This window comes from Exophiala viscosa (genome assembly GCF_022695815.1).
Source record: "Exophiala viscosa unplaced genomic scaffold EDD37scaffold_1, whole genome shotgun sequence".
Taxonomy (NCBI): domain Eukaryota; kingdom Fungi; phylum Ascomycota; class Eurotiomycetes; order Chaetothyriales; family Herpotrichiellaceae; genus Exophiala; species Exophiala viscosa.
The window spans coordinates 1,477,703-1,499,143 of NW_026944353.1; the positions used below are offsets into that span (position 1 = coordinate 1,477,703).

Sequence of the window (21,441 nt, forward strand, 5' to 3'; positions counted from 1 at the left end):
TTAGCGCATTGGCACAAATGGCAAGGCAGTGTCGACTCTGCACAACGATCGTTTCAGGATCAGCCTAAATCAATGGCAGTGTCATTCACTTCCGCATCATGTCTGTTCGGCAGACTCCATCATGGTTTGTTATTCTACATGCTTGACAATCGTATCAGCAGACAGGTTGCAGAGTAGCCCTGTCTTCATACTGTAACATAACATTCTCAGAGAGATCCAGCTCACGCGAGAACAGCGCAGTCATGAAGCTCTTCCAATTAGGCGCACTCTTCTACTTTGTCACTCTTGCCCTATCAGCACCACCCTCCCAGCCTATCAGCGATGTAGCCGTCCGCGATGCTTCGCCCTTGGACTCATACCACGCCCTCGAGAAGCGCAAGGGTGGTGGTGGTGGTAAAGGAGGAGGCGGTGGCAGTAGCAGCGGTGGCAAAGGCGGATCCAGTGGCAGTGGTTCACGATCACCATCATCATACTCCTTCTCTTCCACCTCCAATGCTGGCGGCCGCACGAAGGACGGCTCAGGCACACCCAAGTCCTATGGCAATCAGTACACCGGCGGCGCGGTCGTGCCATATACTGCTGGCGCGAGATCTCCGAGCAGATCAATTGCGCCGTACGCCCTGCCCATCACGGCACTCGCATTCTTCCCTGGTCTGTGGCTTTACGGTAGCGTCTATGCGTACCCTTACGGCTTGGGATACTCTTGGAACGACCATGGGCGAAACCGCACGAGCAACGTCACTTGTGTGTGCCAGCAGTATCAAGTATGTGGGTGCGATCCGACGGATAATAGCACGTTCTTGAACGATGTCGTGGCGAATGGGACGGGTGCCGCGCCTGTGAATTCGAGTCTGGTGCGGACTGTGGACTATGGCAACGGAAGTGTCGATACGTATATCAATGGGTCGTTGGCGAACGGGACTACTGCGAATGGTGGCACGGATCCATCGAATACTAGTGAGATTCCTAGTGCTGGTATGAGGCTGGCGATGAATTATGGAGGATACTGGATCATGATTGCTACGGTCGCGACGGGTATGTGGATGGCGGCGTGAGGAGTCGGGTTTTGTTGTTTGAACCCGTGATCAGGGGCAGCATTGGGAAGCAAGCCGTGGGCTGATGACAGTCTGGATGGCCTGGTTATGATCATGATTGGGATGGCTGTTTCATTCTGCGTGTACTATCACTCCTGAGTGTTTTCTTAGCGAGATCATTTGGCCTTCAAGTACCCACAACACAATGAGCTGTGGTGCTGAAGAAGGATGTATAGCCTGTGAAAAGCCATGAACCCATCATAAGTCTGAAGATGACATATTCGTTTTGCATGCGCCGCGATGGCAATGGAAATATGATGACGTAGAGTGTTTTGCACAACTTCATGTCCTACTAGTATCTCCTTTGGAGTCTTTTGATTGACCTCCCAAAATACCACATAGAGTTGTGCTCCGAGCGAGGTGAGAAATCATGATATAGAGTTGTTCTGGGTACTTCTAGGCTGAACGACGGCGCGTGCGTTTGATAACCCGAAACCCTGTACCAGTAAAGGGCAGTGGGTTTCCTGAACGACTACAATGGAACACTTTGCACCCCATCCAAATGTGACATTCGAAGGCTACTACTCGAAATTCATTCTCCCATCAGGCAGTTCGCTATGTCTAATCGTCTGCTCCGTCCACAACGCCGAGTCTAGACCGCACATGGTGTCATTCACCTATGTGCCCGTCAACAAGGACCACAAAATCTACCAGAGAGAACTATTTCCACCTAAGGGAAGCCTGACATTCGAAGCCGGCAAAGACCGTCAAAGCTTCGTCCTGGATGTGAAGGGGATTGGCAGCGTAAAAGTCTCGCCGGACTCAACGACGACATACGACTTCTCCTGCCCGGAGTTCACGTTCAAAGGCATAACAACCCCGAACAGTCGTGTGCCTTGGTCGTCTAGCACACAAACGCCCGAGTCATGGCTCGTGTATCTGCCGCTGCCGCTGCACTGGCATGTCCATTCTTTCGCGTCGAAGTGTGAGTTTGAGATGAAGCTTGCGCAGAACAGCCACAGCAACTTGGATGAGAGGGACGAGAAGGGTGTGGCGACTGTGCATCAGGAGAAGAATTGGGCGAGTAGCTTTCCTTCGGCGCATATTTGGATCCAGGCTTATCCTCCTGCTCCGGACTCGGATGAGGAGCCGTGGCATGGGTTCAATTGTGCGGGCGGCCAGATCCTTGGGATGGAGGCGTATCTTCTTGGATACCGTAATAAGAAGGCTGGTATTGAAATTGATTTTCGGCCGCCGTTTGCCGTCAAGATCCTTGGGATGTCGCCCTTTTTGTCGGTGAAAGCGGACTGGGCGTCGAGGTCGTTCACAATGAGTGTCCAGGATTTACGACAGAAGCTTGATGTCCACGCTTATGTCGAGCGGGATGATTGGGATACTTTCTTCGGGTTGAGTGCGCCTTTCCCAGATGGACATAGAAAGAACTTTTTGGGAGAGAGTTTGCAGGCCAAGCTCGATGTAAGCGTGTATACACGGGGCTGGATTGGTGGTATGTGGGAGAAGGTACTTGATGATCATTTCGATGGTGCTGCATTGGAGTTCGGCGCGGGATATTATCCGCCAAAAGGTGAGGGCGCGGACGACTGACATGGCCTTGCTGCACCGTTTCCTCGGGTACCGACTCGGCATGCGCTGTGGTCTGAAAAGTTCTGGATCGAGACGACTGACAAAGCAGCAGGCCTGGTTGGTATTAGTATTCGGGCTTCACGGAATCCTGCGGTTTGGTCAGCTAAGATGAGGCAGCCTCCCATAATAGCTTCTGCTCGAGAACAGATGGGATTTCGAAGACTGCAAAAGCAGCTGCATGGCAGGTGTAGCAATGCCGCGGCAAACGGAGACGCTCGAGAAACAAACAATGGAGAAGGCCAAAATAGAGAACCGCTCGCGTGTACAGGTTAATTCATAGACCGACTTTGGCAGCGACAATGCGCCTCTTGAGTATATACACATTCGGCTACTATTGTACTCAATTCTCAGTTTCATCACCAGTTTGGAAAGCCTGCTCCAGTCAGTAAAGCAAACGAAACATGTTGCACATCGTTACTCACCCTAACAGCACCTGCGCCTCCCAGTTCTCTGTCCAAACCAGCCTCATATTCCTTCGGAGCACTCGGTTTACCAGGATAAGTCGATGCCACAGCATAGCTCAAACTCAATACCACCGAGATGAAGCCCGCCCACATCAGCAGACCTCGAGATGTTGTCATGTGCCTGTAGTCTTCTAATGCGAAAACACCCAGTACATCGTTATCCTCATGTACTGGCTCGCCAAAGTTGCGTCGTTCTTGAGGATCGTCCCATTCGGCATAGGGGTCGCGGAATTGTCTCTTCACCCGAGGAGGGTTTATGTATCCGCCGTTCTGCACGTCTCGTCAGCCTATTCACCTCAACTCCAGAACCCAGTCAAAGTACCATTTCCACATCATCAATTTCTCCCAGAGTCTTGTCCGTAGGGAGGACTCTTCCACCATCCGGCTGTACCTCTGCTCTCTGACATTGTGCGACTGAGAATGGAGCTCTAGGAATGCGCGGTTGGGGTCGGGCAAAGGTTCGAGTTGACCTCGCGGCCAGGCTCAAGGCTCGTCGGGAGAACATTTCGCAAGGAGTGGTGAAGGAACGAGGCTCCAAAGAGCCAGATAGCGTGGTGTAGCAATTCGATCTCAAATCATGCAGTCTAATTCGTATCAAGCGTTACGGACAGCCTTGACGTTGATGATTGAAAGTGAGCGGTGGGTGGGTAATGATTGGCTTAGTAGAAAGAGCTCAGGGCAAAGGGCGAATCCACCAAAATAGCCCACTGCCTGCGCAACTTTCACTTCTCTTACCATCCACCATTTTGATCACTGCAGAAGTTCAACCATACGCCACGCACTCAAATCAGTCTTGGACACTCTCAAACTTTGTGAACGGACTCGACTCGATGCGCTGAACACTCTGACCAGCGAATCGACCATTATTACGCCCCGCCCGTGGAACATGCCCGTGATCAGTTTGTTGTTGTTCTAAGGGATCAATTTTGCAATGCCAGCAGGCAGCCCTTCGCGATTAGCAAATGCCGAACTCACCCCCGACCGGCGACTCTCATTCCAACCACCAGGATCAAGGCACGTTTCATCATACAACGTGATCACCACAAATCTGACTGACATTGATATAGAAATCCCCGAAGATAAACCTGCATTGGCAACTCCACCTCGACAACCTTCAATCGAGCGCGACGATCATGATGGACCACCAGCTAAGAGGCGGAAAATCACAGATACAAATCAGAGGCCATCCCCAAGGCTCATATCTCCCCCATGGAAACGGGTCGTGGCAGAGGGGCCAACCACCTTCGTCGAGAATGGTCGGAGGAAATCTGGGAGAACAAATGTGGTGCCCCTCGAGTTGCAGCCGCAGTCGACTAAGAGAAACACACGCGCCGCTTTCGATAAGGTGAAGGCGGAGCGCGAGAAGGTTGCGAAGCCAGTCTACAATGTGACAGCCAAGAAGGCAAAGGTCGAGATACAGGAGCCAACCTCGTCTACGAAGCGTGGTCCAGGCCGGCCACCAAAGAGTCGCGATGCGGACAGCCCGCATTCAGCGAAGCAAGAAGAAACCCCAAAGCATACGAGAACCTCGACTCGTCCAAAATCTACCCAGGTCAAGACCAAATCCCCTCGCCGCTCTGCCGGGCCTGTCACTCGACGCGATCGACCGAATTCCCCTCATCTAAATGGCGTCAAACAAGAAGAAGAACCATACACCAATGGCGTGCTGCAACCCGAGGAGACTGACAATGAAGGCGACGATTCGGATATATCGAGTCTACACGAAAAGCGATCTCCGAGCCCTCCCTTGCTCCTGTCGAAAGTGATCTTTCGCGTCCGACTGCCTCAGCCTTCTGTAGCCACACCTGCTAACATACCCGCACCCAAGAAGTTTGGATCCTTCACGGAGTTTCTAGAGCGCGATGATACGGAACCACGGGAGGACACCCTTGCCCCTGTTGAGATAACGAGGGAGGCTGTTGCGCGACGACGAGTGAGAGAAGCGCAAAGACGTGGTCGGCTGACTGAGAAAAAGCTGCTTGACACACTTCCTGACAGACCGGAAGAGCCGAAACGACAATATGCTCATCTTGATCATCTTCTTGCACACGTTTCCCGCTTCAAAGTCCTACTAAAGAAAGAGGCCCAGGACCATAGAAGACAGGCGCATGCATTGGCGCATGAGGCTAAGAAGTACGTTGAAGACAAGCAAAAGCGAAATAGAGTCAAGACCGTGGAGGAGATTGAGCGGGAGAAACGAGATGCTACGATCGCCTTCTATCGGACCGTTGTTAAGGATATCGACAAGCTATGGGCAGCAGTCAGGGCTGAGGTCGACGCCATGCGCCAGAAACAGTATGAAGAGGAACAGCAAGCCAGGGTGAAAGGTCACCTTGCTCGAGTTCTAGATCGGACTGATCAAATGCTCAATAAAGCGGCCGAGCACGAGGAATCCATCGTGGGTACAGATGCGGAAAATTCGACAAGTGAGACAAGCGAGGAAGACTCTGAAGACAGTGAGCAAATGTCAGAAACAGATACAGATTTCGAGTCTGAGCCAGAGGTTGGCAATGGCGATGCAGAAATGTCGGTCGAAGAGTTGAGACGCAAATATGAGAATTTACCGGATATGCCGGAGGCTGATGAAGAAGCGCGACAAGATTCCATCGAAGCCAGCGGAAACGAGACGGATCCGAAACAGTCTGAGGAGGACTCGGACCCAGAGACTGAGATGGATAGCGAGTTCGACACGGATGAGTCAGGCACAGAGAACGAAGATGACGACGAAGAGCACGAGGGTGAGGAAGAGGCTCAAGGCGGTCTTCTTTCACTGTTCTCGAAGAAAGAAATCTCGGAAATGGCGCCGGCGTCCGATGGGCTGTCTGCGGAACAGGAAGAAGCTGCTAAGGGCAGTCCTCTGGTTCAAGTGCTGGAAGACCACGAGATGCAGGATGCAGAAAGCTTGGTGCAACCAGCGAGCCCAGATAAACATGGTCCCAAGGAGGTCGACGCCGAATCGAGGCAGGAGGACATTCAGCATTCTGCATCTGGAGAGGACTCAGGAAGCGCGGATCCTAGTGCACACACTTCGCCACATACCAGCGCCACCAAAGTCTCCGAATCCGACTCTGTCTCGTCGATCGAGCCTCATGCTGAGACAGCGCTGCCTCTCACTCCCTCCGATGGAAAGTCGTCCAATATCAAGACTCCGGTTCCAAGCTTGTTGCGAGGAACTCTCCGACCATATCAACATGAAGGCCTCGATTGGCTGGCAGAGCTTTATGCACATGGAAGAAGTGGTATTCTAGCTGATGAAATGGGTCTCGGAAAGACCATTCAAAGCATTTCGGTGTTGGCGCACCTTGCCGAAGTCCACGAAGTTTGGGGTCCGCATCTTATTGTGGTGCCGACCAGTGTAATGCTGAATTGGGAAATGGAGTTCAAAAAGTTTTTGCCAGGCTTCAAGATTTTGACATATTATGGGAACCAAGAAGAGAGGAAGCAAAAAAGACGAGGATGGATGGCTGATGACAGTTTCAATGTTTGCATTACTTCGTACCAGCTTGTCCTGCAGGACGCGAACTCGTTCAAGAGGAGGAGGTGGCACTACATGATTCTGGATGAGGCACACAATATCAAGAATTTCCGATCGGAGAGATGGCAAACGATGATGACCTTCAACACCAGGGCTCGCCTTCTCTTGACTGGAACGCCCTTGCAGAACAACCTGACGGAGCTGTGGTCTTTGTTGTTCTTTCTTCATTATGGTCAAGACAATGAAGGAGAAGACGATGCTTTCGCGGGTCTCAAGGAATGGTCTGAATGGTTCAAAAAGCCTGTGGAGTCAATTCTTGAACATGGTCGTCAGGTGCTTGATGAAGAGGACAAAGAGCAGGTCGCAAAGCTGCACAAAGTCATTCGACCTTTCCTTCTTCGGCGGCTTAAAGCCGATGTTGAGAAGCAGATGCCGCTAAAATATGAGCATGTCGAGATGTGCCGACTATCCAAGCGACAGCGACAACTTTACGATGGCTTCATGTCGAGAGCGCAAACAAAGGAAACCATGGCCTCAGGCAACTATCTATCCATCATCAACGCGTTGATGCAGCTTCGCAAGGTCTGCAACCATCCAGATCTGTTCGAGACACGACCCATCACCACTTCATTTGCCATGCCTAAGTCCGTTGCCGCCGACTTTGAGATCAATGATTTTCTAGTACGACGAAAACTGATGCTTGACGCCTCTAGCGACCTCAACCTCGATTTCTTGCAGCTTGCGCCGATCTCGCATGAGAACATGTCCATGATAGAATTCAAAGAGACAGTCAAACGACATGCATATCAACAGCTGAAGGGGTTAATGGACTCTCAGAGGCGCAGAATCGCTCGAAATTCTGGGTGGAACGGCGAGACTCGGTCGGGAGTGTTAGGGTCGCTGGAAAACATTGGGAGAAAGGCTCGAATTCAGGAGCTTGATCAAACAATGTATTACGAATCATGGCGCCACAATCAGCGTCCGATCTACGGTCGAGGCTTGCTTGAGAAACTGGCCATAAAAACAACAAGTGCTCAGCTGTCCAGACTATCCCCTTCCAAGGTCATGAGCAGGTGGTGGGAAAAGCAATCGCCTGTGGAGTCTATCAGTCTCGTGCACTCTGTCGAGTCGAGGTCAAAACAAATGGAGCCGTTCGTTCAGCAATTCGCCTGTATTACCCCAGCCGTTGTGGCCACCGATTTGGGCGTGGCCACCGTGACAGTGGCTGGCGCTGCAGCCATCAGAGCAACAGAGTTGGCTCGCCGCGCTGATCCTTTCCACCAAGCTCGGATGAAGATGTCTATAGCATTCCCTGACAAACGGCTGTTGCAGTACGATTGCGGCAAACTACAACGATTGGACAAGTTGTTGCGCCAATTGCAAGCTGGAGGCCATCGGGCGCTGATCTTCACTCAGATGACCAAGGTATTGGACATCCTGGAGCAGTTCCTGAACATCCATGGGCATCGATATCTCAGACTCGACGGTGCCACTAAGATTGAGCAGCGTCAAATTCTGACTGATCGGTTCAACAATGACACTCGGATTTTGGCGTTTATTCTCTCCTCACGGTCGGGCGGTCTGGGCATCAATTTGACTGGAGCAGACACTGTCATCTTTTACGACATGGACTGGAACCCGGCCATGGACAAGCAATGCACTGACCGGGCTCATCGTATAGGACAGACCCGAGACGTCCACATCTATCGGTTCGTGTCAGAGCATACCATTGAGTCCAACATTCTCCGCAAAGCCAGTCAAAAGCAGATGCTGGACGATGTCGTGATCCAGGAGGGCGACTTCACCACCGACTACATGAACAAGCTCACCTACCGGGATATGCTTGACGACAATACGGCAGAGGATGACGTTGCAGGCCAGGCCATGGATCGACTTCTCGGCAATGACAGGACCAATCTGACTGTCTTGGAAACGGCGGAAGATCAAGAAGACCGTGCTGCCGCCAAGGTTGCCGCGAGAGAGGTCCAACATGCGGATGATGGTGACTTTGAGGACAAGACGGCCACGGCGACTCCTCGGACGAACGATGCGCAGACGCCTGGACCTTTTGCAGCCAACGAGACTGCCTTGGCCGAAGCGCAAGCAAATGACGAGGCTGCCCATGATATTGACGAGTACATGATTCGCGTGCAGACGTATCTCATGCGCGATGTCCCTCTCGGACCTGGCAAGGATAAACGAAAGAAAGGAAAACGACGAGATGAGCATCGCGTTCGGCGGGCAAGATAAGTAGACGAAGCGGTCTTGGGCTCTGGTTGTTTGATGTGTACGACTTTTCTGGTTCTTGGGGGCTTTTTGCCGTGTTCTTGTTGTATATTTGTATCATCAGCTTTCAGACGAGCATTTTCCAGCGCAACGTCCTGCTAGTACGGTTAGCAGGGCCATGGCTGCATTGCATGGAGAACGGGACTTGGGCGGAAATCAGTCTGCACTGGGGCCGGTCGAAGCCCGTCTTTGTAAGACAATCAATATCAATATAGAAATATTCTCGACTACTGAGTGATCACTCCTACGCAAGTCTAGGTGATGCCTACCACTGGGAGGGTCAGCCTTGATCAGATAAGGAATCGTTCGAGAAGGGTCGGCCTTGACTGCGCCAAAGGGTTTAGTAGCAAAGATCAGGGGGTCAATCCTGCATAGTTGGAAGCCTGAAGTATCGAGAGAGTATCTGCAAGCGGTCGTCCTACGGATCTGACTTGAGATTGTATCATATTGCGTCAGATCGTGTTGTTCAGAGATGATGATGGCCTGCACGACCCGAGGTAGATGCAGCTTGTCGTATGGACCGGAATTCGGTTTTCCGCTTGTAGGACTGATCGTCCGATGTCACCGTTGGGGCGCTCTGCATGATCTGTCAGCCTTGGAGCGGTAAGCGGTAAGGCGCCTTTTGGCTTTGCAGCGGTCGATCGTGGAGGTTTCACGGCACTCGGCCCAGCGCCATCTCAGCCACCAAAGCATCTTCTGTACTTGATCAACCTCAAATCGACGCCTGCAGACTGAGGGGAGCTTGAGGCATCATATCGATGGGGACGAGACAGTAGGACTCAGATCTGTTTCGACATTGCGATGCTCAACTGTACCATGCATGATGCTCATCCAAGAAGCAGGGTCTGCTGAGCATTCTGTCTGCTGTGTGCTCGGTAAAGATGACCCTGTGAGGCGTGAGTCATGAGCGGACGGATGGAACGGAAGGGTAGGCACGACAAAGAGTCAAACAGTCACTGATGCAGTACCATGCAGTACCCCATGTTGTGCTAACTGACCTCCGCAAACCTTGGAGCCTCCACAAAGCGCCAACTCACTTGAATGGATGGCGGGGAATGTGATGTTACTCTAGCTACTTCAGGCAAACCAAACCTCACACCACCATGTCACCTCACGGGGAGGTTGTTTTGTCCCATTCGTTCATCCAGCTACCTTGTCCCCATCTCGACTGTTGTCTTTCTCGGTTGCCGCTTACATTCTTGCATCCAGTTGACACTTCGAGCCTGTGGTGGCTGCCGTTGGACGCACTGACATGGCAACATGTCGTGCCTTGTGACCTCGTCTCAATACGGCATCCTTGTCCATAACCACCCCAGGTGGAAGCTATAGCTAGCGTCCTCACATCGACTACTTGACAAGCTTGACCAATCGACCCCTCACATGCTGATGATGTTATGCAAGGCAGCCACAGGGTTTCATACCATCAGTGACGAAGAGACCTCTGACAGGAGACAGACCAGCTCCGCTAGCCACCCGTACCGGCTAAGAGTGAGGTGGAGGAGCGCTGTTCGTGCAACATCACCTTCATAAGAAGCGTTTGCCCGCAGTCTCACTTTGTCCTTCTCCCTAGCTCCGAGCGCCCGACCACACCACACAGAGCACGACTTCGTCGACGTCTACAGAGCCATGGCTGAACACAGAGATCACACAGGCGAGCCTAGAAGGCCTAGCGTTCTATATGCTGATGAGACTAAACGAAAACAAAGTGTCGCACAACTGACTTCAAACACGACTGGAGAGTATGTATGACCTAGGACGCACCCGTGGTCCTGAGTACTGACCTTTTGAAAGAGTCCGCAATCCTCTCGTGGGTATCCCACGCGATCAGCTTCTTCAAGATGTCGAGAACTATGCCAGCGAATACCAACTGACTGATATTTTGCCGTTGCTTCGCAAGGGCGCTTTGGTCGCCCAAAGTCCTCATGCGCTCGAACACATCCCAGAATTGGATGACTCAGAACGTCAACGCCTCCGCGAGGAGATCACCCACCGTTGGAGACATCCCAGAGTCCTTTACTTCACCATCATTCTCAACTCTATCGCTGCTGCCATTCAAGGATGGGATCAGACTGGTTCTAATGCCGCCAATTTGCGATTCCCAGCCGACATGGGTATCCCTGATTCTGGTCCCGTCTGCACGGCCAAAGGCACTTGCGAGGCCAATTCGTGGCTCATTGGGTTCATCAACTCCTGCCCGTATATCGCGATTGCATTCTTGTATTGCCACCGTTTCCAATGAAAGCCTGTTCCATGCTGACTCAAACAGTGCCGGTTGGATCTCTGACCCTCTCAATGACTACCTCGGTCGTCGTGGTACCATCTTCCTAGGCGCCATTTTCTCTTTCCTTGCTCCTTTAGGCTCAGCTTTCATTCAGCACTGGGGTCAATTGGTAGCGACACGTATCCTGCTGGGAATCGGTATGGGTCTCAAGGAAGTCACAGTACCTGTGTTCTCTGCCGAGAACTCACCCGCAAACATTCGCGGCGGTCTAGTTATGTCCTGGCAGGTATGGACGGCTTTCGGCATCTTTCTCGGCACATGCGCGAACCTGGCCATCAAAGACACTGGCGACATAGCCTGGCGGTTGCAACTTGGCTCTGCCTTCATTCCAGCAATTCCATTGCTTCTCGGAATTTGGTTTTGCCCGGAGGTGAGTCGTGCAAAATTCGATTGCCTCCATGTCTATTTGCTGATATGTTGCAGTCTCCACGCTGGCTCATGAAGAAGGGTAGGCATGCGAAGGCTTACAGAGCTCTGCTTCGCCTACGTAACTCCCCTCTCCAAGCCGCTCGAGACCTGTATTATATCCACGCTCAACTCGAACAAGAAGAGATCCTTGTCAAGGAGTCGGGCGTGGCAGCCCATGGCAACTTCTTCACTCGATTCGTCGAGCTTTTCACAATTCCACGTGTTCGACGAGCCACTCAAGCCTCGGGTATTGTCATGATCGCCCAGCAAATGTGTGGAAGTAAGTCGTGCTTGCTACTTGCGGAATTGTGTCGAAAAGGCTAACCACCTTTAAACAGTCAACATTATCGCCTTCTACTCGTCCACGGTCTTTTCCCAGGCAGGGGCTAGTTACACGGGGGCCTTGCTAGCATCCTGGGGATTTGGCCTGGTGAACTTCGTCTTCGCCTGGCCCGCCATCTGGACGATTGACACTTTCGGTCGACGCGCTTTGCTGTTGTTTACATTCCCCAATATGTGCTGGACGTTGCTCGCAGCAGGATTTTGTTTCTGGGTCCCGTTCAGCTCAAAGGCCCACCTCGGTCTTATCGCGTTGTTCATTTTCCTTTTCGACGCTTTCTATTCACCTGGAGAAGGTCCCGTACCGTTCACATACTCGGCAGAAGTGTTTCCACTGTCTCATCGTGAGGTGGGCATGTCCTGGGCCGTAGCGACAAACAACTTCTGGGCGTCGGTGCTGTCGCTCACATTCCCACGTATGTTACAGGCCATGACGGCTCAGGGTGCGTTTGGATTCTATGCGGCTCTCAACGCTATCGCGTTCGTCATGATCTTCTTGTGGCTTCCGGAAACCAAGCAGCGGACGCTAGAAGAGCTGGACTATGTCTTTGCCGTGCCCACCAGGACGCACATGCACTACCAGATTAATCAGGTTGCGCCTTACTGGTTCAAGACGACGGTCTTGCGTCGAAAGGGTCTTACTCCGCCGCAGCTGTACAAGTTCGATTCCGACGAGTATGTTCCGACTGATACTCGCGAAGATTATGGAGAGAAGACTGCCTAGATAAGCTTATGCGAGTATGGCAAGGGCGCCCTAAAACTGGCTCAACGCAGCAAAAGAGTGTCAATTGCGAACGAATCCAAGAAGATCCTGAACGTTTTGATGACTGTTGTTTGTCCCTCCAGAGGCGATCGCTGTTGATGTTGGTATTAAGAAGGTGGCCACAGATTGACAGAGCTGGTATGAACGATAAGGTGGATGATAGCGGACTAAATAGCATGAAAATAAAGCTGTCCAAAACATACCGAGTCAAGTCTAAACAGTGATCGGACACTTTACAGTCCCTTCAAGCAACTTGACCAATTTCCTGACATCATCCAGACTGTCCATACCGAGAACACACTTCTCGATCTCCTCGCGCCTCTCGATTTCTAGCACATCTTGTACCAACATCCGCCATTTCGTCACGACATCCTCGTTACTCGCAGGCGGCTCGATGCCTCTGGGGCTCTCGGTTCGGTTGGTCACCTCCGTCCCATCCTTGAACCGTACCGTGGCGATATTGACCCAGCCGGTCTTCTTGTCCTTGTCGAACTCGGCATTGTGCGTGGGCGTCGTCTTGGCCATGATATCTCTCAAGATCGGACGATTGAGTTTATCTGCACCGAACTGCGCCATCAGCACTTGGTGGTCGACCAACTGTGCAGCGGCAACATATTGAATCGACATCTGCGCCGCGAGCGAGGAGATTGGCTTGTCTGGCGGAGCCACCCACCCACCATGCTCAAACGCAGGCCTGCTATGCTGCGTCGTGATGCTCTCAATATTCTGCAGGTTCTCGACCTCGAACAGGTTCGGATGCTCCTCCTGCAAGTTGGCGATACAGTCAATGGTCCCGTGCAAACCAGCCATCGCAGCGTGTAATTTTACACGAACACCGTACAACTCCCACCGCTCGCCGAGGCCACTGACAAGCTCTTCGGGCAGGGCTTTGGGCTCGTAAGTGGCGCCTTGGGCGAAACAGTCCAGGAACCCGCCATAGGGAACCTCATAGACTTGCTCGATGCCGGTGTAGCCTTCCTTGGCCATCAAGGCGGCGAACAGTCCGTTTCGTGCCGCGAAGCCGTGTTGCATGCGTTTGGCCATCGAGCCGAATTGCGCGGACATTAGACCGCCTGCTTGCGTGCAGGCCATGCCTAGTGCCGACTCGATGTGGGCGGGACATAAGTTCAGAAAAGACGATACTGCCGCGGCGGTCGCCGAGGGACCCTGGACGGAGCCGCTGTGCCAGCCGCGTGTGAGGAGGTCGGCGCCGTGCAAGGCCAGGCCGACGCGTGGACCGGTCTCGCAGCCTACGACGAATGCGCGGAGGAAGTCCTTGCCTGTGAATGTCTGCGTGGACGTGCTGGTGGCTTCTGCGGCGGCAAATAGAGCGGGTAAGAGCAGTGAGCAAGAGTGCAGCGGTGCGAGGGAGTGGTAGTCGTCTAGCTCGAAGCCTTGGATGAATGTGCTGTTTAGGACCGTAGCGGCGATGGGGGACAGTTTCTTCCCGCCGTAGCCGATCACTGTGCATTGGCCTTCCGGTTCCATGTCGAAGATGCCTCGGGCTGCGGTCTCTGACCAGGGCAGGTTCGCTGCGACCAGACCGCATGCGATGCCGTCGAGGATGAGATATTTGGCCCGCTCGAGGACGTCGGCGGGGATCTTGTCAATGGTTGTGTCGTGGATCCAGGTGCATAGTTGACCTGTGACGCCGGGTGGGTTGCTGGCCTCCGTTAAGGAGGTTGCTGTCTGGTTTGCCGATGACGCTGACATCGTGGTTGGGATAAGTTTAGGTATTAACTCGATAGCTTGTGCTTGAGTGCTGTTTCGTGTGACTCTGTCCAGTGGTGGAAGTTCATAGAGTCACTCTGCTTTTATGTCGTGGACCATCAAACCGTGATCGCACTCGACGCCGGACGGTGGCTACGTACACATGAAGGAGGTAACTCTAAAGACCGTGTGCTGGTGCCATATTGGCCCTGAGAAATACCTCATTGAGGACAGTCCAGACCGTTATCGGTTTGAGGATCCGCTGCGTGAAAGGCTTGTTGGTCCCCTGATCAAATGCCTTAGCCAACTACTTCACATCCTTTCTGATCCAGGCTCATGCAAGCCGGTGTTGTCATGGGAGACAGAGGGAGAAAGAGTTAACATCCTGCATATCCTGAAGCATAGACATGCGGTCGACGCCGATTGGTTGGTTTGATCTCAATGCCGAGTCCGATGTCGACACTCGGACTCCGATATCAGGGGTCAAAAGACTTTCTGAACCCGTCCTCGCTGAGGATTAAGATCTTGGTCAGCGCCGAAGTTCAGCATATGCGACCATAGGTACCCATCAAGTCATGCCTATTGAAAGTCCTGCGCGTGGAAATCCGTACGCCTCTTATCATCCGGGGATGTCCTTATGCCGTTCACACAAGCTTCGGTTTGTGCTCCTATCTTCTAACGCCGAGCTGCTATGATAGGGCCGGTATTGGTCGAGCGATTTCCTCGAGTCGCTCAAGATGTTTACGACACGGGGTATGACCGGTCCATTGGCCGCAAATGCAACAAGGAGGGGTACACACGCCGCGTACCGACGACTGGCCCAAATCTGTACTCAGTCGAGATATCGCGATCGTTATTGAATGATATGTGCTCACAGATTTACTGTTGCATCGTTTTATTCGATTTCAGTTCGCAGGACCGTACAAGCTCGGTTGATTCTGGACTCAAGAAGCGATGTCTATCAAAGGAGTTCGCATCGCCATCGACCGGGGTGGCACATTCACCGATGCTTGGGCGCAGATTCCAGGTCGAAATCGCAATCTAGTGATCAAAGTCCTTTCCAAATGCCCGGAAGAGTACGAAGATGCTCCCACAGAATGCATACGACAAATCCTGGAGATTGCGACGAAATCAAAGATCCCTCGTGGTGTGCCTCTCGACCCGAGTCGCATCGAATTTATCCGCATGGGTACCACGGTGGCCACGAACGCTTTACTGGAGAGGAAGGGTGAGCGGGTAGCCTTGCTCATCACGAAAGGCTTTCGAGACATTCTCAGGATCGGTAATCAGGCTCGACCACATATCTTCGACCTGTCGGTGCACAGGCTGGGAAAACTCTATGAAGCGGTCGTTGAAGTCGATGAACGAGTCACAATTGAAGGCTTTGCAGAAGATCCGGAACCCAAGTCGATCGATCTGACATCTGATCCCAATCTACGAGTCGGCCTTACGGGCGAAGCAGTACGCGTCCTCAAACGACCAGACTATGAAGCCGTACGCTGCGATCTGCAGGACCTGTGGAATCAAGGCTACAGGAGTGTAGCTATCGCCATGTTGCACTCGTACACGTATCAGGACCATGAGCTTGCCGTCACTTCGATCGCTAAGGAGATGGGCTTCCGAGTCTCAGCCTCGTCTGAACTTCAGACAATGGCAAAGCTGGTGCCACGTTGTCAATCGGCTGTTGCCGATGCTTACTTGTCTCCCATTACCGACGAGTATATCGCCAAATTCCGACAAGGTTTCGAAGGTAAATTCGAGGACGAGCATGCTAACAAGCTCTTCCTCAACCAGTCAGATGGTGGGTTGACCACCTTCAACAAGTTCACGGGGATCAGAGGTGTGCTCAGTGGTCCTGCTGGTGGCGTGGTTGGACTTTCAAGGACATGCTATGATCCCAATGATGGCACTCCTGTGCTAGGATTCGACAGTGAGTATCAGTTCTCCCTCGGATTGGATTCTGCGGCAGGCTAACAGGCTCCTTAGTGGGCGGTACAAGCACGGATGTTGCACGATATGCGGGAGCCCTTGAGCACATCTTTGAGAATACTATTGCCGAGGTTACCATACAAACTCCTCAACTCGATATCAATACTGTCGCGGCTGGAGGTGGTTCAATGCTTTTCTGGGAGAACGGCCTGTTCAAAGTCGGTCCCAGCAGTGCGGGCGCCGACCCAGGCCCGGCCTGCTATGGGAGGGGCGGACCCCTAACAGTGACTGATGCCAACTTTTTTTTGGGGAGAATCATTCCAGACTTATTCCCACGGCCTTTGGACCTCGATGTCGTGCGAAGCAAATTTGCCGAAATCACCGAGACAATCAACAACGATAAGGAGGGCGAGGGTAGCATGACTCCTGAAGAAGTCGCCACTGGATTTCTGTCTATCGCGAACGCAACCATGACACGGCCGATCAGGACCTTGAGCGAGGGCAGAGGCTTCGAGACATCAAGCCATAACCTAGGCTGCTTTGGTGGAGCGGGTGGCCAACACGCGACCGCAGTTGCCAGAGATCTGGGGATCCGACAAGTTATCATCCCTAGATACTCTAGTATACTTTCGGCGTACGGTATGGCATTAGCTGATGTTACCGTCGAGAACCAAGAGCCAGAAGCGCTTACATTCTCTGATGCGGTGTTACCAAAACTGCAGAGTCGCTTCGAAAGACTATGTGCATTGGGTGTTGAGGGCTTGATCCCTCAAGGCTTTCCGCCAGCACAGATCGAACACGAGCTATTTTTGAGTATGAGATATCAGGGTAGTGACACTGCACTCATGATCGCGGAGCCTGGAAACATTGCCGACTTCGGCAAAGCCTTCACGCAACGTCACAAGCAAGGGTTTGGCTTCACACAACCTCGCGAGATCCTTGTCGACGATGTCAGAGTACGTAGCGTGGGAAAAGGCGCAAACATTACCCTGAAGAGTCCATTCGAAGAACTGCAGCAACTACGAGCGTCACCTCCTGCTACCCCAATCGAGCCTCAATCAAAGCGACAGGTATACTTTGAGTCTGGAGGCTGGACCGAGACCGCGGTGTTCTTCCTTCAAGATCTCCCCCTGGGAACCCACGTCAAAGGACCAGCAATGGTGGTCGATCAAACCCAGACTATCGTTGTGGACCCAGCCAGTGAAGCAACAGTGCTATCTGAGCACTTGATTCTTGAGATCAACGACTTCGAAAAGGAGCAGGTGGCCACTGAGGTAGTCGACCCTGTTCAATTGAGCGTGTTTGGCCACCGTTTCATGAGCGTCGCGGAGCAAATGGGCCAAACAATGCAGAAGACGTCTATTTCAGTCAACATCAAAGAGCGACTTGACTATTCGTGCGCTGTTTTCTCTGCTGATGGCGGCTTAGTGGCCAACGCACCTCATATCCCCGGACACCTGGGCTCTATGAGCTACGCCATTGCCTACCAAGCTCGCCTGTACAAGCCAGGAGAGCTGAAACCAGGTGACGTTCTGCTCAGCAACCACCCCATATCAGGTGGTACGCATCTTCCCGACCTGACTGTGACGACGCCCGTTTTTGACGATGACGAGAACCCCAAGGAGATATTATTCTTCGTTGCGAATAGAGGCCACCATGCAGATATTGGTGGAATACAGCCTGGCTCGATGCCACCCAACTCGACCGAGCTTTGGCAGGAGGGTGTCGCCGTTGAGACATTCAAAATGGTGAAACAGGGTGTCTTCGACGAAGACGGTCTAAGACATATTCTCGTGGACATCCCCGCTTCCTACCCTGGATGTAGCGGTACCCGTACTTACCGGGACAACGTCGCGGATCTCAAAGCTGCCGTGGCGGCAAACAATCGTGGAATCCAGCTGATTCAGGACTTGGTCAAGGAGTATACCTGGCCGGTCGTGCAATTCTACATGGAGGCGATCCAGAACAATGCCGCACAAGCGGTCCGCGAATTGCTCAAGGTCTTCGCCCAACGTTTTCAAGGAGTAGATCTTGAAGCGATCGACTATATCGATGATGGCACGCCAATAGCACTGAAGATTACAATCAACGAGCAGAGTGGTGATGCTGTCTTCGACTTTAATGGCAGTGGTCCCGAACACTTTGGAAACATGAATTGTCCTCCAGCGGTTATGTATTCTGGTATCATGGTGAGATTCACTAAAGATTCTCCTTCCAGTAACTGTCGGAATCCGTACTAACGAGTATATCGTGCAGTATTGTCTGAGGTCAATGATCTCCAGCGATATCCCGTTGAACCAAGGCTGTCTCAAGCCCATCAAGATCAAACTACCTGAAGTATCCATACTCTCCCCGTCGCTGAAAGCGGCGACAGTCGGATCGAACGTCGAGACATCGCAAAGGATAGTCGACCTGATCTTCAAAGCCTTCCAAGCCTGTGCAGCATCACAAGGAACGTGTAATAATTTGACGTTCGGCTACGGAGGCACCGACCCAATGACAGGAAAAGTCGTCAAAGGATTCGGATACTACGAGACCATCGCTGGTGGTTCAGGCGCAGGCGCTGACTGGGACGGTGAAAGTGGCGTGCACACTCATATTACCAACACGAGGATCTCGGACCCGGAGATATTCGAGCGACGATATCCCGTCATCCTTCATGAATTTTCCATTCGTCCTGACAGTGGTGGTGCTGGTCTCCATCGCGGAGGAGACGGGTGCGTGCGTGACATCGAGTTCCGCATACCCTTGCAAGTATCGATACTGTCGGAACGGCGTGTCATTGCTCCTTACGGCATGGCAGGAGGTGGGGAAGGAAAACGTGGAGTCAATCTATGGATTCGTCGAGATCCAGAAGATGGGACTGTTCGGACTATCAGCCTGGGTGGGAAGGCTACGACGCCCATGAACGCTGGTGACCGCATCATTGTCCTTACTCCCGGTGGTGGTGGGTATGGACCAGACCCTAATGCTGTGGCTAAGAAGCAGATCGTGGGAGCGTTCAAGATCGGCGACAAATTCAAAGCCAGCAGCAACTCGAGGACTTCAGGAAGTGTGGCTGAGAGGAATGCAAAGGCCACAGGAAATTGAGCCCAGGTATACAGTGTATCATTCAGTCTCAAGACTTATGTTGATGTGTCGTATATCCGGATCCACCAACACTGAACGGGCTGCTTCGGTATCTCGTTGATTGTCACTAGCCTTCCCTAGCTAAGGATGGTTCTTCCCTGCGATGCGGTCCGGATTCCCTGGGATCATAATTGGAAGGCCATTGTCCCATCTCGTCCAGCGGCGACCTTCCCATACGTCCTCGACTGGCAGCTCTTTGCTGAAACGCTTTGCATTGACCTCGTTCTGCCGCCATGCCCTGTTTGACCAGCACGAATTAGCAAGAGTCATCTCCGAATCACGGACGGAGAGAACGATACCATGTATCAGCCATACATACCTTAGGATATTCTCGCCAACCAACTTTCTGACCTGCTCGTCAGTTGCACCCCTTCTCATGACAGCTTCAATGACTTTAGGGTAGTCTGCGACCGACGATATGCCGTTTGCCAAATCGATTGTTCCGTCAAAATCGGCGCCGATGCCGACATGCTCCCATCCCGCAACGTCAACGACATGCATAATGTGGTCGACTGCGGTTTCAATATCCGCAGCATCCGGATTCTTAGCGTTCAGAAACCGTCCGACGAAGAACACCATCAAGACTCCGCCATTGGTCTTCAATCTGGCTATTACATCGTCCGGAGCATTTCGATAATTCGCCGACAACGCGTAACAGGCAGTGTGGCTGAAGATGACTGGCGACCGTGTGATGTCCATAACCTGGCGCATGGATTTGTGCGAAGTGTGCGATAGATCGATCATCATACCGAGCCTGTTCATCTCGACAACTGCGGCGGCACCAAAGTCTGACAGACCGCCGTCGCGACCAGTCTCAGTGACTGTCGACGCAGCGGTGGCGAAGGCGTTGTTGCAATTATGAGTGACGGTGATATATCGTACGCCAGCATCGAAGAGCTGGCGGATCAATGCGATGGAGGAACCCGCTTGATGCAGGCCTTCAGCGCCCAGCATTGACGGGACTTTTCCTGCTCTGAAGGCGGCGGGTACGCAACTCGACGTCTCGCAGTAGTGTAGTTCATCGTAACGAGAGATTATCCGCTTAGCCACGTCGATTTGCTCGAATGTGTCGCGGACAGCGTGGTTGGGGTCATCGAGCTGGACGATGTCCGGGCACTCGACGAAGACGGACCAGAATTGTCCACCGACTTTGCCTTTTTTCATCCGCTGAAGATCGGTATGGCCTGCTAGGCCTTGAGAAGGAGCACGTCAGTCGTTCTACAGTAGGCACCGGAAGTTTGAGGTCAAGTACATACTCTCTCGGAAGGTGAACTTTACTTCATCATAGATCTTGTTCTTCAATTCCAGTCTCAGCAGATATGGCAGGTCATTGTGTCCATCGATCAATGGTGTCGTCGAGAGAAGTCGTTCGGTTCGCCCTTGATAGTCAAGAGGACTGATACTTCGCTCGAACGGGGAGCCATATGGCCAAACTAGCCAGAGACCAAGTGCGACCGCGCTGACAGTGCCGAACAGACTCGTCATAAATCCGTAGCGAGACCTGGAGCGTGGACTACCACTTGCAAGGACCACTTGATGGTTTCCGCCGGGTCCATTAGGGTCCTGAATTGCTGGAAGCGTTTGTGGGGAAGCTTCGGCGACAGTGTCTCCCATCCTCGCCACCTCGGCCTTGATCCGACGATGCAAGGAGCTGCAAGCGATGGGAGGCTATGGCTTGATATTGGCAATCGATCGATGAGACAGCGATTGATATGGAGCGGGAGAGCCTTATCTGCTGGCACGCTAGGTGATTGTGGTCACGGTATTGGACCTATCATGACTGCAAGGAGTTGTAGTGCTCTGCCTCGCTTGGGCATGCGGTTGCCTCATGCTGTTTGTATGGTGGATGAACCGGCAAGGACGAAAGTTCGTTGCCATGCACCTAATGGACGCCCGGGAATCCGCCTGGAGAGAGACCCGTTCACTCCTCTACAGGTACAGTATAATCTGCGGGGCACTTTTTTTGGACCCCTGTCCGA

The 21,441-nt window shown here is 52.6% G+C and overlaps 8 protein-coding genes across 8 annotated transcripts; 5 read left to right on the forward strand and 3 right to left on the reverse strand.

Moving 5' to 3' along the window:
• Positions 1–242: 242 nt before the first annotated feature.
• On the forward strand, positions 243–1,055 carry EDD37DRAFT_644691 (uncharacterized protein; the record flags this gene model as incomplete). The annotated part of the gene is made up of 1 exon (XM_062817538.1): positions 243–1,055. The coding sequence occupies one exon, from the start codon at positions 243–245 to the stop codon at positions 1,053–1,055; it is 813 nt and encodes a 270-aa protein (XP_062674797.1).
• A 325-nt stretch (positions 1,056–1,380) lies between these two features.
• EDD37DRAFT_615523 (uncharacterized protein) lies at positions 1,381–2,933 on the forward strand. The gene has a single exon (XM_062815605.1). It carries the CDS (start codon positions 1,572–1,574, stop codon positions 2,637–2,639), a length of 1,068 nt encoding a protein of 355 aa, XP_062674798.1. The 5' UTR covers positions 1,381–1,571; the 3' UTR covers positions 2,640–2,933.
• Positions 2,934–3,835, reverse strand: EDD37DRAFT_615525 (NADH dehydrogenase 1 beta subcomplex 8). The gene is made up of 3 exons (XM_062815606.1): positions 3,465–3,835; positions 3,101–3,412; positions 2,934–3,051 (listed from the first exon to the last, which is right to left on the reverse strand). Exons 1-3 carry the CDS (start codon positions 3,645–3,647, stop codon positions 3,019–3,021), a joined length of 528 nt encoding a protein of 175 aa, XP_062674799.1. The 5' UTR covers positions 3,648–3,835; the 3' UTR covers positions 2,934–3,018.
• A 238-nt stretch (positions 3,836–4,073) lies between these two features.
• EDD37DRAFT_559006 (adenosinetriphosphatase) lies at positions 4,074–8,867 on the forward strand (the record flags this gene model as incomplete). Its single annotated transcript, XM_062813772.1, has 1 exon — positions 4,074–8,867. One exon carries the CDS (start codon positions 4,074–4,076, stop codon positions 8,865–8,867), a length of 4,794 nt encoding a protein of 1,597 aa, XP_062674800.1.
• A 1,662-nt stretch (positions 8,868–10,529) lies between these two features.
• On the forward strand, positions 10,530–12,781 carry EDD37DRAFT_670768 (MFS transporter; the record flags this gene model as incomplete). Its single annotated transcript, XM_062819378.1, has 5 exons — positions 10,530–10,642; positions 10,695–11,120; positions 11,170–11,554; positions 11,608–11,872; positions 11,931–12,781. The coding sequence occupies 5 exons, from the start codon at positions 10,530–10,532 to the stop codon at positions 12,653–12,655; spliced, it is 1,914 nt and encodes a 637-aa protein (XP_062674801.1). The 3' UTR covers positions 12,656–12,781.
• A 126-nt stretch (positions 12,782–12,907) lies between these two features.
• EDD37DRAFT_603828 (putative immune-responsive protein) lies at positions 12,908–14,407 on the reverse strand (the record flags this gene model as incomplete). Its single annotated transcript, XM_062814686.1, has 1 exon — positions 12,908–14,407. One exon carries the CDS (start codon positions 14,405–14,407, stop codon positions 12,908–12,910), a length of 1,500 nt encoding a protein of 499 aa, XP_062674802.1.
• A 951-nt stretch (positions 14,408–15,358) lies between these two features.
• EDD37DRAFT_559481 (Hydantoinase B/oxoprolinase-domain-containing protein) lies at positions 15,359–19,423 on the forward strand (the record flags this gene model as incomplete). The annotated part of the gene is made up of 3 exons (XM_062813794.1): positions 15,359–16,334; positions 16,391–18,522; positions 18,590–19,423. The coding sequence occupies 3 exons, from the start codon at positions 15,359–15,361 to the stop codon at positions 19,421–19,423; spliced, it is 3,942 nt and encodes a 1,313-aa protein (XP_062674803.1).
• Positions 19,393–21,441, reverse strand: EDD37DRAFT_25972 (putative dipeptidase). The gene is made up of 3 exons (XM_062810801.1): positions 20,719–21,441; positions 19,782–20,655; positions 19,393–19,700 (listed from the first exon to the last, which is right to left on the reverse strand). The coding sequence occupies exons 1-3, from the start codon at positions 21,074–21,076 to the stop codon at positions 19,544–19,546; spliced, it is 1,389 nt and encodes a 462-aa protein (XP_062674804.1). The 5' UTR covers positions 21,077–21,441; the 3' UTR covers positions 19,393–19,543.

What these genes read in the sequence shown, in the direction of transcription:
- EDD37DRAFT_615523 (XM_062815605.1), top strand. Translation starts at nt 1,572, where the DNA reads ATGGAACACTTTGCACCCCATCCAAATGTGACATTCGAAGGCTACTAC.
- EDD37DRAFT_615525 (XM_062815606.1), bottom strand. Translation starts at nt 3,647, where the DNA reads ATGTTCTCCCGACGAGCCTTGAGCCTGGCCGCGAGGTCAACTCGAACC. An exon ending in AAATTGATGATGTGGAAATG is followed by an intron (nt 3,413 to 3,464) that starts GTACTTTGACTG and finishes CGAGACGTGCAG; the next exon opens with AACGGCGGATACATAAACCC. An exon ending in GAGGCGCAGGTGCTGTTAGG is followed by an intron (nt 3,052 to 3,100) that starts GTGAGTAACGAT and finishes TGACTGGAGCAG; the next exon opens with GCTTTCCAAACTGGTGATGA.
- EDD37DRAFT_25972 (XM_062810801.1), bottom strand. Translation starts at nt 21,076, where the DNA reads ATGGGAGACACTGTCGCCGAAGCTTCCCCACAAACGCTTCCAGCAATT. An exon ending in AAAGTTCACCTTCCGAGAGA is followed by an intron (nt 20,656 to 20,718) that starts GTATGTACTTGA and finishes CTCCTTCTCAAG; the next exon opens with GCCTAGCAGGCCATACCGAT. An exon ending in GTTGGCGAGAATATCCTAAG is followed by an intron (nt 19,701 to 19,781) that starts GTATGTATGGCT and finishes CTGGTCAAACAG; the next exon opens with GGCATGGCGGCAGAACGAGG.